Raw genomic sequence first — 16,345 nt, forward strand, 5'->3', positions numbered from 1 at the left:
AAAAACTTATAAAATAACATTTAAATTGCTTACTTATATAAAAGCAATTGTATAATTATAAATTAATATAATATTCTTAAACATTTTACAAATTATAAAAACTTATAAATTAACATTTAAATTGCTTACTTATATAAAAGCAATTGTATACTTATAAATTAATATAATATTCTTAAACATATTACAATTATAAAAACTTATAAATTAACATTTAAATTGCTTACTTATATAAATGAAATATTTTCTTTTTTTTCCAAAAAATCTCGTCCAATCACATGAAGCCACGTCAAATAAGAACTGGGCTTAGATCAGTTCTACATCAAGAACTAAAAAAAGTGTTCTAAGCCACTATTCATTATTTTTATAATTCTTTTGGGCTAAGAACACCTTTGGTGTTCTCTTGTTAATGATGGCCTAAGTACTACATATACATTCAAGTTTTAATGAGTTATTGCGGAAATTTCTACAAACAAACTTTGTCGAATGATCCATGAATATTATTATTCAAACGTTCATCAAAATAATATGTTAGTTTTAGTTTTGTGTCAATTATTTGAAACCTAAAATTTGTAAACCAGAATATTAATGTTAATGGGTATACATATATGCCCTCGGTTTCTGCATCAGTACTTATGGTTCATCATCCAATCAAAAGTACTCGTTTTTTCACGTGACCCATGCCCATGCTGCATTCTAAATCTTTATATCAATTCAAACAATGCTAGTGGTTCTGGTTCAAGCGAGTGACTGTGATACCATACCCGGTAAGTAAAATAACTAAATATGGGCTTTAAATAAACTCCTATCATGGATCTAGGCTTTAAAACAAGTTTCTGTTATGGATCTGGGCTTAAGGCTTAGGGCTCATACCAGTTTTAGTGAGAATTTTGTCATCGAGGACTTTAATTTTTCCAAATGATGTTGGGCTTCAATAATATTTATTCTATTATATTTTTTGATTTAATTTCTTCTCTTACAAAAAAAATAAATTAAATTTCTTCTCTTACAAAAATAAAATAAAAATATTAGTACAAATTAATGGGAAATGGTTATATAATTTATTTTTATTTTACTTCTAAACCCTAAAACCCTTTTAGTTGACAAGGGACGGTCGTTCGTTAAAAACGAAAGGCTTCACTTGTCGACTAGGGTTTTCTCTTCTTCCCCCAATTCCCCAAACCTCAAAAATCGAAGCTTTTTTCCAATGGGCAGTAAGAAACGAAGCAGCGACGACTCCACGGAGGTGTTGGAGAACAACAATCTCACCGATTCTTCCATTGTCAAGACGAAAAAACCCAAGAAGACTGATAAGATGAATACTGATTCTGATACGACGGAGGCGGCGGCGGCTGATACTGCCCCCGGTGTTGCGAGCTCCGGTAAGGATATGGAGAAGAAGAAGAAGAGAAGAGCTTCTGATAAAGAGAGGAAACTAGCTGCTGCTCTTGAGAAAAACGATGGTGTGCTAGCTCCGCGGCCTAATCCTAAACAACCCGTGGCTGTTAATTCGAACTCTGATGAAGCGGAAGCGGAAGCTGATGACGAGTCTCTCCCCGCCGCAGCCGCCGCTTCTTCTTCTTCTTCGTTGCCTCTTAACTATTTTACAGATTTGGCTTCTTCTGATGCTTCTGTTAGAGAAGCGGCTGCTGAGTCGTTGGTACTGAAGTTGCAAGAGATTCAGAAGCAATACGAGTTGTTACCTGATAAAGAATCTGCTGATGGTAAATTGATGCTTGAAGCTGAGAAAAACGATGGTTTGGATAACTGTGCTCCTCATCTCAGATACGCTCTACGGAGGCTTATCCGTGGTGTCTCTTCTTCAAGAGAGGTATCTCTTCTTCTGCTTCACTTCTTTCTTTTTATCCAAAGTATCTTACTTTCTCTACCAGTTACTGACTCTGCTTTTGCTAATGTGTTTCGTTAACAGTGCGCCAGACAAGGATTTGCCTTGGGGTTGACATTACCTGTTAGCGTTATTTCTAGCATTAGTTTGGAGTCTTTGCTGAACCTCATTGTTGAGTCTTTGTCTATATCTTCATCCATGAAGGGACAAGTAAGTATCAGTTTTTATGTGCTTCGTTTTATGTGATTTTGTTGGAGAGAGAGAGAGACTCACATGCTTTTGAATTGCAATTGAGACAGGATATAAAGGAGTGCTTATTAGGTCGATTGTTTGCCTATGGTGCACTTGCACGATCTGGAAGACTGATTGAAGATTGGCAATCTGATAACGATTCTCAGATTCTTAAAGAATTTACCAACGCTCTTATTGGTCTTGCTGCAAAAAAGCGTTACTTGCAGGAACCAGCTGTTCATGTTCTTCTAGACCTTGTTGAGAAGGTATATAAATAGGTTTATTCTTCTGTGCATGCAATGTTTATTGCAATTTTATTCCACTTTGTGAAGTTTTTTGTGATCCCATTGTGCAGTTGCCTATTGAACCTGTCGTGACTCATGTTATGGAAGCTCCAGAGCTTCACAAATGGTTTGAACAAGCCACCGAGGTGGGAAACCCGAATGCTTTGCTCTTAGCGCTTAAACTCCGTGAAAAGATTTCAGTTGATCATCCTATATTTAGCAAGCTACTGCCAGTTCCTTTCAGTTCTGCGAAGTTTTTTTCTGCTGATCATCTCTCTGCCATTAGTAATTGCTTGAAGGTACAGCACATGCCAATCTTTTTTTGTTATGTAGAATGGTTGAACATTGAAGATCCTGTCTTGAGATTTTCATGAGTTTGTAACATCCTAATATCAAAGCATCTTTTTTCCACTATTAAGGGATATTTTTGTGAACTTTACAGGAATCTACTTTCTGCCAGCCTCGTGTTCATAGCTTATGGTCTGTGATATGCGATATGCTTTTACCGGAAGCTGTTGTTCAAAGCGAAGATGTCACATCTGTTTCAAGTTCCTCTAAAAAGCAAAAACGCAACCGCAAGTCCAGTCCCGTTGAAGAAGAAGCCACAAATAACATCAGGAATTTCTGCGAACTTTTTATGGATGGCGTCCTACTTTCGTCATCTCATGATCGCAAGCATTTGGCATTTGATATCCTGCTTCGTCTTCTTCCAAAGCTTCCTGCAAGTTTTGTCCAGTATGTATTATCGCTCAAATTTGTTCAGTGCCTCATGGATATACTCTCCACAAAGGAATCTTGGTTGCATAAAGTAGCAACCAATTTTCTTGTGCAGTTAATGGATTGGGTAAAAGACGATACCAAGAGGGTGGCTGTTACAATGGCTCTTCAGAAACACAGTGAAGGAAAATTTGATACTATTACGCGTACAAAAACTGTAAAAGGTCTAGCTGCAGAGTTTGAAACTGAAGATGGTTGTACACTTTTTATCCAGAACTTGATGAATTTGTTTGTGGATGAACAGCATGTTCCTGAGGAGCCTTCAAATATGAAATGGTCCCTAGAGCCTTGCTCTTTGAATTCAGATCAGAGTCAAACAACGGATGATAATTCTGAGATAGGTTCAAACGAGGAGAAGGATTCAGTTGGAACAACTGGAAACTCGGATGTGCTGAAAAGCTGGGTCATTGAATCTCTCCCTGGCATCTTAAAACATGCTAAGTTGGCCCCCGAGGCGAAACTGCGAGTTCAAAAGCAGATCCTGAAATTTCTCGCTGTACAAGGTCTATTTCTGGCTTCTCTGGGCACTGAAGTTACATCATTTGAGTTGCAGGAGAAATTTAAGTGGCCAAAGACAGCCACTCCCGTTGCTCTTTGCAAAATGTGCATCGAACAACTTCAGCTATTGCTGTCAAATTCTCAAAAGATCGAGAATCCAGTATCTAAAGGAAACGGCCTGGAGCAGCTCGATGATCCTGTTTCGTACTTTATGAAATTCCTTAGCACGTTGCAGAATATTCCCTCAGTTTCCCTCTTCCGTTCCTTGAATGAAGCAGATGAAAAGGCATTCAAAAAATTACAAGAGACAGAAAGTAAACTTTCTAAGGAGGTACGTTTCTTACTCGTTTTGCTACTGTAAGTTGAAATCTTATCAAAATAATGTTGATGTGCTTCTGAGTTTTAAGTTGTGAAATCTTATTATGTGGCAGGAAAAAGATTGTGGATCATCTGCTGATGCAAATAAATTTCATGCATTGAGGCACTTGGTCGTTCAGCTGTTGCTTCAAATACTACTCCATCCGGGAGAGTTTTCAGAAGCTGCTAGTGAACTTTCAGTATGCTGTGACAAAGCTTTCAGTTCAATTGATCTTCCGAAAAGTGATGGGGAAGGTGAGGCAGACGATGAAGATGAACCAGCAGTCATGGATGTCCTCTTGGACACATTACTTTCTCTCTTGCCACATTCTTCAGCTCCAATGCGATCTTCCATTGAGCAGGTAATAAGCTTTTTTTTACTCAACCTGAAGTTACGGTTCCTTGGGGGCTAAAATGAGATTCAATTTGATCCTTTGGTTCTATTGTTTCCGATAGGCTCAATCTCAACTTTATGTATCTTGTAGTTTTTCAAGTACTTTTGTCAAGATGTCACCACGGATGGAGTGCTGAGAATGTTGCGGGTGATCAAGAAAGATCTAAAACCGGCTAGACATCAGGAGGACCAAGACTCTGAGGATCTTGATGACGATGGAGATTGTCTTGCTATTGAAGATGAAGAAGAAGAAAACGAGGAAATGGGTGAGACTGGTGAGAGTGACGAGCAGACTGATGATTCTGAAACAGTAACCGGCGTTGTCCCTATGGCAGTTGACAAAGAAGGTCCTGATAATTCCGATGATTCGGATGATGATGATGGAATGGATGATGATGCAATGTTCCGCATGGACACTTACCTTGCCCAGATATTCAAGGAGAAGAGGAATCAAGCTGGCGGCGAAACTGCTCAATCCCAGCTTGTTTTGTTTAAACTCCGTGTCCTCTCCCTTCTTGAAATCTATCTCCATGAAAACCCAGGTACGTGCATCATAAAACAAATGATTTGGCATGATGAAATTCACTATAGTAGTCTCTCCTAAATTCTGTACTTTTGTGGTTTTGGTGATGTTTTAACAGATAATCCACAAGTTATGACAGTGTACCTAAACTTAGCTCAGGCACTTGTGAACCCAAGCACTGCAGAAAGTAGTCTGCAGCTTTTACAACGTATATGGGGTATCATCCAGAAGAAGATCTTCAAGGCTAAAGAGTATCCCAAGGATGAATCTATGGAATTCTCTGCACTTGCTTCTTTGTTGGAGAAGAATCTTAAACTGGCTGTGAAACCATTCAAGAGTAAGTCAGTAGCTGATCCCTCGAAGAAGAAGCAGTCAGCTGCGTGGAACCGACACAAGATGATCACTAACCTTGGCCAGAACTCAACTTACTGGGTTATGAAGATAATTGACTCGAGAAAATTCTCAGAAACTGAATTGGAGAAGATCTTGGATTTGTTTCGGAGTGTCGTTGCCGGGTACTTTGATACCAGGAAGTCTCAAATGAAGATAGAGTTTCTTGAGGAAGTGTTTAGAAGGAGACCATGGATTGGACACAAACTGTTTGGTTTCCTTCTGGAGAAAAGTGGGAATGCAAAGTTTGAGTTCCGTAGAGTGGAAGCTCTTGAGTTGATCTCTGAAACTCTGAGATCGTTGGTTCCTATAAACGAAAACACCCAAGAAGATTCGAAAAAAACAATGAAGACCCATCTGAAGAAACTGAGTCATTTGATTAAAGAACTAGTTGCAAATATACCCGAGAACAAAGCAAGGCGAGGTCAGGTACGTAAATTCTGTGCCAGGATCTTTCAAATGGTCTCTTCGTTGAAGCTCACCAACTCTCTACTCAAGGGTTTGGGTCCAGATGGTCAAACAGCTTGTGAAACTGCTATTGGTGATCTGTTTTTGAATTTCAAGAATACGGAGCATTAAAGCTAATCCAAGTATCACAATTACTGGTGAAACCCCTCTTCTTATTCTTCTTGTTTTTATTTTTCTTATCTTTCTATGAAGAAAACTTGAAGGATCTGTATCACAAGTTTTGAGTTCTATATCTGTCAGTCACCGAAAGATTTCACATTGTCACTTTGTCCTAAAGAGATGATTTTTTATATGATAATTCATCAATTTTGTTTTTCAAGTTGTTGTGTTGGTTATATTTACAGATTCAGAATAGTATGTTAAAACTATGGATTTCATATGTTTTAAGATAAGATATATTTGCTTCTGTTAGACGTTCTTTGTTATAAACGCTCATATTTGGGGGGATTTATGAAAAATTTTGTAATGAAGGGAACAACAATCTACAGAAGCATGTATATCTCTCGAACATACATATGCTAACGGGTTTCTGGTAATATGAGCTGGAAAGATATAAAATCCGATATGTAAGTTATATCCGATTGGTGTTTGATTGTTCTTTGCGATGAAGTATAGTTTACACAGTTAGGAATTTTCATGCGTTGACAGAGTAATGTGGATTATTAGACGACAAAAACAAAAACAAAAATGATAAAGTGAAGACTTTCCAGTGACATAGACTAGTGCATACGAGACACCTGTTTTGGATATCAATATCATATAATTTAATTGGGGGGGTTTTCTGTTTCGATTCAATGATGATGATGGTGATACATACATACTGATTACTGGGTGTCGTTTATTGATTCGGGAAGGATGCAACAACAACTAAGTTCATGACATGGCGATAAGTGCGTGACCTAAAGCTATGACTTTTCTTTTGTAAGGATTCTTAAAAAAAAGGTTCAAAACTCAGCACACAGCCTAATAATATTCTTTCCCACAACACCTGTCCCTGAGTTTGATAGTTTAGTTTCTTGGACCCATTTCTATTTAATCTCATTAAGTAGTATATATTTGTAGAAAACTCGTAGATGGTCGCTGAGATCTTCTAGTATAAACCACTTAACTAAAAAAAAAAATCCGGTCACACAGAATGTATATTATAAAGAAGCCAATTATTAAGTTTGAAATGTTTATATACTTCCACAACATAATGATATTCATTTCTCATCAATCAATCTCTTCATGTGTAATAACCCAAAATATATACATACCACTAACATAATAGAAAAGAAAAGAAATAGAAAATATTTTTTTTTTCTTTTACAATAAAAAAGAACAAATGTTTTTAATATAATAAATAATCCAAAGTCATAGACAAAAGGCCAAAAGGGAAAAAGGTAAAGAAAGGCATAAAAAGGTAGTCAGATAAACGCAAGCCAATGCACAAGAGACATGATTTTTTAGCAAAACACACTTCAGAGCAACAACAGAAAAAAGGTAATGGAAGTTGCAGAATTCAAAGAACATCTTAAGATTATAAACAAGCAGATAGATAGATAGATAAAAAAAAAACAAAACATTATTTATCAGACATGCAAATACCAAAAGTGATCTCAATTACACTATATATTATATATTGTGATAATGATGATGGGAATTTTGTAACGGATTAACAATAGTCTGATTCCAACGATGATACCTTTCATTAATCAAACTGCCGAATCTGAACTCTGAGAAGAAACTTTAGTTGCCATGTTCATAGCAATTAGCTTCCCGTCCGGTCCACTTCTCACCTCTCCCATTCCATTCACAGGTAAGCCAATCCCATGGTACTGTGCCGGTGGTGGTGGTGCCTCCGTGTAGTAAACTTGTTTCCCCATTCCTCCTGCGTAACTCACCTGAGTATAAGCTGACGTATCTGGTGGTAATCCGACGACTTGTCGTGGCGGTGGAACGGCTGAGTATTGCGGTGGAGGAGGAGCACCAGCGGAAGTAAAAGGCGGAGGTTGTTGTTGTGTCTTTGTTCCTATTGGTAGCTGAGCCACGTTGTACGGTGGTTGGTGTTGTTCCCTGTATGTATCTGAAGCCATTCTCTGTACCGGAGGATAATACCCGCCTTGGTTTACTGGTCTCATGATGCCTTGCGGTTGATGTGACGGTGGCGCGTGGTATACCGGAGATGGAGTCGGAGTTGGAATCATGTATACTGGTTGCTCTGGTAATCCTAATCCCTGTGTCGTCGTCGGAAACACTCCTCCTGGATTGTGGTTCCCTTGCCAGAAGGTCGTCATCGGAGGAAGAGCTTGCGGATTCGTTTGAGGAATCGTCGGCTGCGGCGGTGGCGGCGCCGGATTTTGAGCGTACGGCGGAGAGAAGTATCCTCCGGTGGTTTCAATTAAACCGTCTTCGTTACTCTTCCTCCTGTATACAGCTTCCTGTTGTTGTTGTTGTTGTTCTTGATCCCTAATATGCATCCTTTGAAACTCCTGCATTTGTCTTTGAATCTCCATCGGATTTACGCCGTGATCCGGTTGAATCACACGCGGATCGTTGAACAACGGAGGCTCTAACGCCGCCGGAACCGGTAATTTCGCCTCAGACGGTGTTGGTGGCGGCGGCGGAGCTACGACTTTATCCGATCCGAACAAAAAATCCGAATTAATGGGAGGAGGAGCTGATACTGATTTCTCCGAATCAGAGAGCCTAGGAACAGTGTTCAAGGCCTCGACGAAGCGATCTCGATCTGACTGAGTGGAGCCTTGAGAACCAAATCCACCGGAGGAAGCAGAAGGGAAGAGAAACAAACGCATCCTCGCTGGCTTAGAAGACATACGAAGCAAGCGATCGTACTCGTGCATCATATGCTCCAGATCATCATCGTTAGTAACGGAGATCAAAGCGTCTAAGTCTTCTCCTGGAAGCTGGTACTTAAACGTAACATCATCACCGCCGCCGCCGCCGCAAACGGAGGAGAGCTTGGAAGCTAAAACAGGGAATCTAATCCCGCGATCAACGGAGAGGATCTTAGTTTCACCGTTAACATAAGTGAGTTGGTTATCGTGAGCACGCGGCTGAATCTTTCCGCCATAGCTGCACATAAACCTCACCTTGTAGCTCTGTTGCTGCTGGTTCTGGTTCGGGTTCTGGTTCGGGTTCTGATCATCCCATGGCGGTGGGTTATCGAATTCGATCTCGCGAGATCTCGGTGACGAGTCGGTTGAATCTGGATATGAGTTGTACGAGAATTTCTCCATCTCTCTTTTTTTTTTTTTTTTAGTATGGATTTTAAAATTAATTCATGAAGAAGAGAAGAGAAATCAGAAAGAAATGGAGAAGACTGATGAAATGGTTTTTATTAGAAGTATGTACAGTAGTGTTGGAAAATGTTAACTTGACAGGATGGTGTACGTGACCTTATTGCTAATTTACACGTGGCCTGTCAGTTTTTGATGAGTTTTAAGGCGGTGTATAGAGTTATATGACGGCCTGTAACGTTAGCTGAATCTCTCTCTCCACGGATTAATTGAGACGCTGTTGTTCTGTGATGATGGGGCCAAACCCAAAACTAGTGTTTTTATTTTATTTTTTGATACTTCGACGTTGTTTATTGTTAATCTAATCTAACACTAGTGATTAGTGAAGCAGATATTATAAGGTTAAGTGATAAATAAAATAGTTACTTCAGAAAAAGGAAAATATTAAAGTCGTTGTCGTCGATCTTTCCCCTGATCAACCTTAGATTTGTTTTTATGATTGTGTTTTTGGGTTATCTAGAAAGTAGATCTTTTTTTTTTTTTTGTGTGTGTGTTTAGAAGATAATAATTGTAAAAGGTTCAAAAATTTTGTATGTTTTACTGTATGTATTACAATAATGTGACCTAGATATTTTTCCTAATCTGAATATCAACTCTATAAAAGACGATAATTTAACTTTGTCACCGTGTATAATCCACTTTCTCAATTGTTTGTTTTTTTTTTGTTTTTGGCCAGATTGTTTGCTAATATATATACACCATTGTTTATTGCCAACTTGCAACTTATTATATATGGGTAAATTGTTGTAATTATTCAAACTTAAAATAGACGTAATTCACCAGCATGCCTAAGGTGCAATCATGGTGGTACAAGGAAAAACATTAATGTTTTTGATTAGTGTAACTATTTTTCTCATAAACTGTATATTATTTACTTCACATTCATACCAGAAAAAAAAAAAAAAAAAAAAAAAAAAAAACCGAATTTTAATTTATTCTTATGACCGGAGTTTAATAATTCATAAACTATATGGACTAATAATCGGCACGGTACGATGTTGCTCGATGAGTCATAAAAATCAAGTCGTGTCTCGTGGTTGTTTGTAGATAAGTCAACCAAGCAAATGTAGGCAAAGATGCATATAGTCCAACACGTGTTTTATTCATCTCAGCCATTATACAGAAGATGATTTACATTATACGTTTCTTTTAGATGACCATACGTACTTGTGATTACTTACTTAAAAAGCCTCTTCTATTAGGGGATACTTATCTTGCCATAATTTGGAACATTTTAAAGAATCAAAATTTACAGAATCTCTAATAAAAAAAATAAAAAAAGGAATCGAATTTTCTTTCTATATGAAACGATATACCAAATGGAACATAAATTCGTTTTTTCCTTTTTATTCAACTTTTAATGAAACCAAATCAAATAACCAAAATTGCCTTACAAATAGATTAAAAAAAAAAAGCCTAGTTTCATTATTATCGTATATCGAAATCAAAATAATCCGATATTATGAATCAAAATCGAAATCAAAACGGAAATCAAACTAACTAAACTTGTTCATCTAAATTGTCTAAATCAAAATAATCCGATATTAATATTATGAACTAAACCAACAGACCAAAACCGATAATTTGAAATTGCCAAACTAAATTAATTTGGTCACTGTACGTGGATCTCAAACATTAGTTAAGGGGCCAAAGTTATAATATGTACAGAATAAGAGGGCAGGTGTGTTAATATGAGAACAACGTTGGAAGATTTCAACTATTGGAGACAAAGTTCAATGTACACACACACACACTTGATTGATACAAATGAGAAGAAAGCGTTAAAGAAGGGAAGGGGTGGGGGGGGGGGTATTATCAATATGTATATACAACATTCAAGTTCCCAACAACTTCACCGCTCATCCATCCGCTGCACGGCTTTCTTCATTTAGTAATATAATCCTCCGCCCAAATCAGATCAAACGTGTTTCTCAGATTCCTCTTTCGGCTTTCATAGGTTCGCAATCCGAATTCTCCTCCATCATAACCATTTGTTCCGTTTCGCTCCTGATTCTTTTTGGTTTTCTGCTGCCTTGTCGTTTGTTTCTGATTACATTGGATTCTCCTATTCTCTGGAAAATTTCATCCGTTTCGTCACCGTCACTTTGATGTTTGGATAACAGATTCTTATGATATATGTGAAGAAAATTCAGAACAACGGACGTATCCATTTGTGTGATTTCTCTTTTGTTTGTTTGTTTGTTTGATAATTTTCCCCAGCGGTCTATATAGAAGATGGGTAAGTATGAGGTTATGAAACGAGCAAGCGAGGTTGATTTTTCTACTGTCAAATATAAAGCTGAAGAGATCAAAGGTTTGCTTCTCTATTACAATTTATTGCAGATTCAATTCTGTGGGTTTAAGCTTAATTTCATATGGTTTCCTGCAGTTGGTTTGATTATGGATTTGATATGCTTCTTGTGTATTTTGCAGGCCCTCATTTGACTGGCTTTTCGTTCAAGTTGTTCGTTCATTTGCTTGAAGCACCGGTTATTGGCTCTTTGATTGTAGATCATTTGAAGAAAGACAATGGCATGACAAAGGTCTCTTCTCATCAGACTGAACTTTAATCATCATTTTTTCCTTTGTTATTGGTTTTTCGATTGGTGTCAATCTTCTTACAGTTTGTATTGATTACATAATTTATGTGCTTTTCCGTGTTGGGACCGGTAGATTTTTCGCAACACAGTTATACCAGAAGAGCCCATGTTTAGACCTGAGTTCCCATCTCAAGGTATACTCTTCTACTGTGTCATTTTTATTATCTTACAATTCGTTTATCATTCATATGTTGTATACTTATATTACTTGAATATTGTGTAAGCTGAAATAATTATATAAACCTCAAAAAAATGATGATTGTGTCTTTGATTTTTTAATCTAGAACCGGAGCTTGATGTTGTTGTTGTTGGCGAAGATCAAAGTCCTATAGAGAGATTGGAGACAGCCTTAAAGTGTCTTCCTCAATATGATCCTTCTCGTAGCTTGCATGCTGATCCAGTGCCATCCTTCCGGTACTGGAAGATTCGTGATTTTGCATATGCTTACAGATCTAAGCTGACAACTCCTTTGCTGGTTAGTCTTTTTTTTTATATTTTTTTTTTGTTACTCTTTCTTTTTGTAGCACAAACAGAGATTGTTTTTGCTGATTGCTAGGTAGCAAAAAGGATTATTTCAATCATTGAGGAGTTTAGCTATGACAAGCCTCCAACACCATTTTTGATTAGCTTCGATGCCAATGAAGTCATTAAGCAGGCTGAAACTTCTACACAGAGGTTTGAAGAAGGTAAATTGTGCATATATTTTGTATCTCCTTATATTTTCAGCTTCAGTGTTATTGTTGAGATATATGTTGATCATATTGGGTTTGAGCTGTGTAGGAAATCCAATATCTATTTTGGATGGAATTTTTGTGACAATCAAGGACGATATTGATTGCTTACCCTATCCAACAAATGGTTAGTATGTCATTCTTATGTGTTATTGAAAATAAATCCAGAAACCGCAGACCTGTCATAGGGTTTTTATTAAAGGTGGAACAACATGGCTGCATGAGGGTCGTTCTGTGGAGAAGGATTCAGCAGTTGTTTCAAAACTGCGATCTTGTGGTGCAATCTTACTTGGCAAGGCAAATATGCATGAGTTAGGCATGGGAACCACAGGGAACAATTCAAATTACGGGTAAGCTACTCAGCAGAGGACACACAAGTCTTATTTATTGCTGATAGACATAACAGTTTTTTGTTACTTGATACGGTTCACTTTCAACATGTTTCTTGCACATATCTTTTATCTTCTGGTATGCTGCATTGCAGAACCACAAGAAACCCACATGATACTAAAAGGTACACGGGTGGATCTTCCTCAGGTTCAGCAGCTATTGTAGCCTCTGGACTATGTTCAGCTGCTCTAGGAACAGATGGTGGAGGTACCAAAGTTATTTTTATTTGTTTGATCTGACCTATGATCTGCATACCCACTAGGTTTAGTATTTCTGGAAATGCAGGTTCTGTTCGCGTCCCTGCATCACTTTGTGGTATAACGGGACTGAAAACAACATATGGTCGGACAGATATGACAGGGTAAGAGAGAACCATTACGTCTTTTCCCTTCCTTGGGAGTTACAAGTTTCTTCTTTTGCTTTCATCTTGTTGCTATCTAAACCATCTAGGTAAATATCTATTCGAACTCTTGGGTCCACCGTCCATATATGTACGTCTTGTTACATTTTGTTGTTTAAAATTATGAGAAGTCAGACGTAGTATGGCTAGTCTTATATGCTTCCGTGAATGAAATATTGGCACATTGATTGGAACAAAGATCTAGCATGTATGGCCTAGTTTGTTCAAAAATAAGAAAGATCTAGCATGTATGACATATGATAAAACAAAATCTGATGTGTATGGCATATGAATTCCGATTTGACCAGTTTCATCTCTACAGGTCATTATGTGAAGGTGGAACAGTGGAAATCATTGGTCCCCTTGCTTCATCTTTGGAAGATACCTTCTTGGTGTAAGTTTAACTTTGTTAAGACGTTATTGTTTTATTCTTTCAATTTTTTGGCCGCTTTGTAAAGCATTTAACAATACAACTGAGTAGAGGTACAAACAACGAAACAAAATCTGTTCAAATCAAAACCACACATTATCTACTTCAGATGTTTGGTCTTCGGATAAACCTGGATTTTTAATTAATGCAGCTTTGTGTATGTTTACAGGTATGCTGCAATCTTGGGTTCTTCATCTGATGATAGAATCACTTTGAGACCGGTAACTTTTCCAGCTATAATATATACTAGACAGCACTCAATCAAACCTTAATGAGCAAGATTGAATCATTGAAATATTAGTTGTTTGTAGAAATGTCTCAGTTTATACACATCTTCTGTTCCCAAGAAAGTATGATGTCTCTTTTACTTGCTGTATTCACAAGGATTTCAGAAAAATAATTACAGATATAAAAGTATAGTTTTAAGCACTTCTAGATGTAATGATAATGGTGTGGTATGTATTTATTTGATAATGGCATATAATCTTGCAATATGTTCTCGTATGATTTGGTCTTTGCATTTATTCTATAGACCCCTCCCTGTTTCCCAAAGTTATTGTCTCACAATGGAAGCAATGCAATAGGATCTCTACGACTAGGGAAATATACAGCGGTGAATATTCTATCCTTGCTAGTTGATCTGAGTTAGATTTAATTGCTTCAGTGGCATTTTTAATGCTTTTTGTAAATCCATGCAGTGGTTTAATGATGTTAATTCAAGTGACATCTCTGACAATTGTGAAGATATCCTTAAGCTCCTATCAAACAATCATGGTTGCAAAGTAAGCTGATCATTTCATTATGTCTCTCTCACTCCACGGATTTTTGATCAATATATTGTTTTAGCTACAATCTCTATATGGACTTTTGTTTCAGGTGGTGGAGATAGTGGTTCCTGAACTAGAAGAGATGCGTGCAGCCCATGTTATCTCGATTGGGTCTCCAACACTGGCTTCTCTTACTACTTACTGTGAGGCTGGGTATGTCTTTAGGCTTTTTCTGATTTCATCAGCAGTATATCTCTATATCCCCTTTCTATTTCTATCATCTACAAAAAAATTTGTTTTTTGGTCTAAATTTTCACCTTTGTCTAATGTTTCAGGAAAAATTCAAAGCTAACTTATGACACTCGTACCAGCTTTGCGATTTTCCGTTCGTTCTCTGCTTCAGACTATATTGCTGCTCAATGTCTTAGGTAAACGGCGATAGAAAAATGTAGAGCTTTCACTTTTGCTTCTAAAATCACAGGAATAAGTTTTTGCTTGAAGTGCCACAACATGATTTTCTCTTGGTAATTTTCTCATATGATTTCTTCCACAAATCACTTGGTGGTAACTATACTATATGTTTTAAACTCCGTACCAGTCTTCAGCTAAAAGTCGAATTTCTGGAAGTGTAGGATTATGAGTAGATGATTGACTCTAGAGGCTGCTTGCTTCAGGGAGCACATACGTTATATTTCTGATTTTCTTATACCAATATTGATAAATTTTGTGTTGCAGGCGAAGATTGATGGAGTTTCACATGAATATCTTCAAAGACGTTGATGTCATTGTGACTCCTACAGCTGGGTTCGTAAAATAATTTGATGCATAGATAAATCATATCTTATCAAACCATCTAGTGAATCGAAGATCCCTTACTTCCAATGTGTTCACAAAAAATTATTGCTTAAACTTCTCTCACTTTTACGTGTGAACTGTTTCTTGTACAAACAGTATGACAGCTCCAGTGATACCCCCTGATGCTCTCAAAAATGGAGAAACCAATCTTCAAGTGACAAGTTTGTTAAGCAAAACTCCTAACTTCTTAATAGAGTTTTCAACTTATGATATTCATATTGCTTCTTTTCTAGCTAATATAATGTGTGGAAAGCTCTAGCTGCGAATCTCATAGACATTTAAATCAGAGTTTTCAACTTATGATATTCATATTGCTTCTTTTCTAGCTAATATAATGCGCTTCGCTCTAGCTGCGAATCTCCTGGGCTTCCCAGCCATATCTGTCCCGGTAAGCAATTTTTGTATCTCTGTAACCAAAGCTTAGACTATTGTGTTACTTATTTCATTCTTGCAATAATTTTATGTCCTTTCTGATTGATCACTCTCTTTTGCAACATATTGGCAAATAAAAATCAACGCAGGTTGGTTATGATAAGGAAGGGCTTCCGATAGGATTACAAATAATGGGAAGACCTTGGGCCGAAGCTACCGTCCTTGGTTTAGCTGCTGCAGTTGAGGTACTCCTTCTCTCTCTCTCTCTCTGCAAGTAGTGTGGTAAGAGGCAGTAAATAGCAGTGGTTCCGACAGGACCTCGGATCCGATTCCAATCTTTGAAATTTCTTACTAGTAAAGAGCTTTCACTTATGGTACGGATCTTGATTCGATTTTGGTATTTCAGGAACTGGCTCCAGTTACCAAGAAACCTGCTGTCTATTACGATATTCTCAATACAAACTGAATTCATAAGGATCTTTCAGAGAACTGAAAAGGCAAGGATTGTTGTCTCTGGCTGGTGGGATATTATTTATGTTTGCATTATACAAGTTAACATGTCAATTGATCGACAAATCGACGATTTTTGTGCTGTAAACCCTGTTGGAATTTTCTGCATTGACTATGAATAGTTTTAAAAGATGTGTATTGGTTTCGTTCAAGTCTATATTTCCGTTTGCCATTGATATTTGAATTGCAATGGTACAAGTTTGTATACAAATGAAATGTGGATTCA

General features: G+C 37.4%; 3 protein-coding genes across 6 annotated transcripts; 2 read left to right on the forward strand and 1 right to left on the reverse strand.

The window, feature by feature from the left end:
- Positions 1-1,005: 1,005 nt before the first annotated feature.
- Positions 1,006-6,084, forward strand: LOC104727074 (uncharacterized). The gene is made up of 8 exons (XM_010446074.3): positions 1,006-1,828; positions 1,928-2,053; positions 2,143-2,340; positions 2,430-2,657; positions 2,801-3,964; positions 4,065-4,352; positions 4,476-4,926; positions 5,026-6,084. The coding sequence occupies exons 1-8, from the start codon at positions 1,205-1,207 to the stop codon at positions 5,874-5,876; spliced, it is 3,930 nt and encodes a 1,309-aa protein (XP_010444376.2). The 5' UTR covers positions 1,006-1,204; the 3' UTR covers positions 5,877-6,084.
- Positions 6,085-7,190: 1,106 nt separating this feature from the next.
- Positions 7,191-9,382, reverse strand: LOC104727073 (uncharacterized). Its single transcript, XM_010446073.3, has one exon. The coding sequence runs from the start codon at positions 9,002-9,004 to the stop codon at positions 7,460-7,462; it is 1,545 nt and encodes a 514-aa protein (XP_010444375.2). The 5' UTR covers positions 9,005-9,382; the 3' UTR covers positions 7,191-7,459.
- Positions 9,383-10,763: 1,381 nt separating this feature from the next.
- On the forward strand, positions 10,764-16,271 carry LOC104727075 (fatty acid amide hydrolase). Of its 4 annotated transcripts, none has more exons than XM_010446076.3 (21): positions 10,764-11,021; positions 11,285-11,378; positions 11,498-11,607; positions 11,738-11,798; positions 11,949-12,139; positions 12,221-12,350; positions 12,445-12,522; positions 12,598-12,745; positions 12,880-12,992; positions 13,071-13,146; positions 13,508-13,579; positions 13,785-13,836; positions 14,148-14,228; positions 14,314-14,397; positions 14,492-14,595; positions 14,718-14,810; positions 15,118-15,186; positions 15,334-15,398; positions 15,564-15,625; positions 15,759-15,854; positions 16,016-16,271. In XM_010446076.3, the coding sequence occupies exons 2-21, from the start codon at positions 11,300-11,302 to the stop codon at positions 16,073-16,075; spliced, it is 1,824 nt and encodes a 607-aa protein (XP_010444378.1). In that variant the 5' UTR covers positions 10,764-11,021; positions 11,285-11,299; the 3' UTR covers positions 16,076-16,271. The 4 variants fall into 4 exon arrangements, with proteins under 4 accessions (XP_010444378.1, XP_010444379.1, XP_087331177.1 ...); XM_010446077.3 differs by having other exon boundaries at positions 10,784-11,021; positions 11,188-11,378; XM_087475051.1 differs by having other exon boundaries at positions 10,805-11,021; positions 12,933-12,992; positions 13,071-13,235.
- The last annotated feature ends 74 nt before the right edge of the window (positions 16,272-16,345 follow it).

The sequence above is a fragment of the Camelina sativa genome, chromosome 11, assembly GCF_030686135.1.
Source record: "Camelina sativa cultivar CO46 ecotype springtype chromosome 11, ASM3068613v1".
In the NCBI taxonomy this organism is placed as follows: Eukaryota; Viridiplantae; Streptophyta; class Magnoliopsida; order Brassicales; family Brassicaceae; genus Camelina; species Camelina sativa.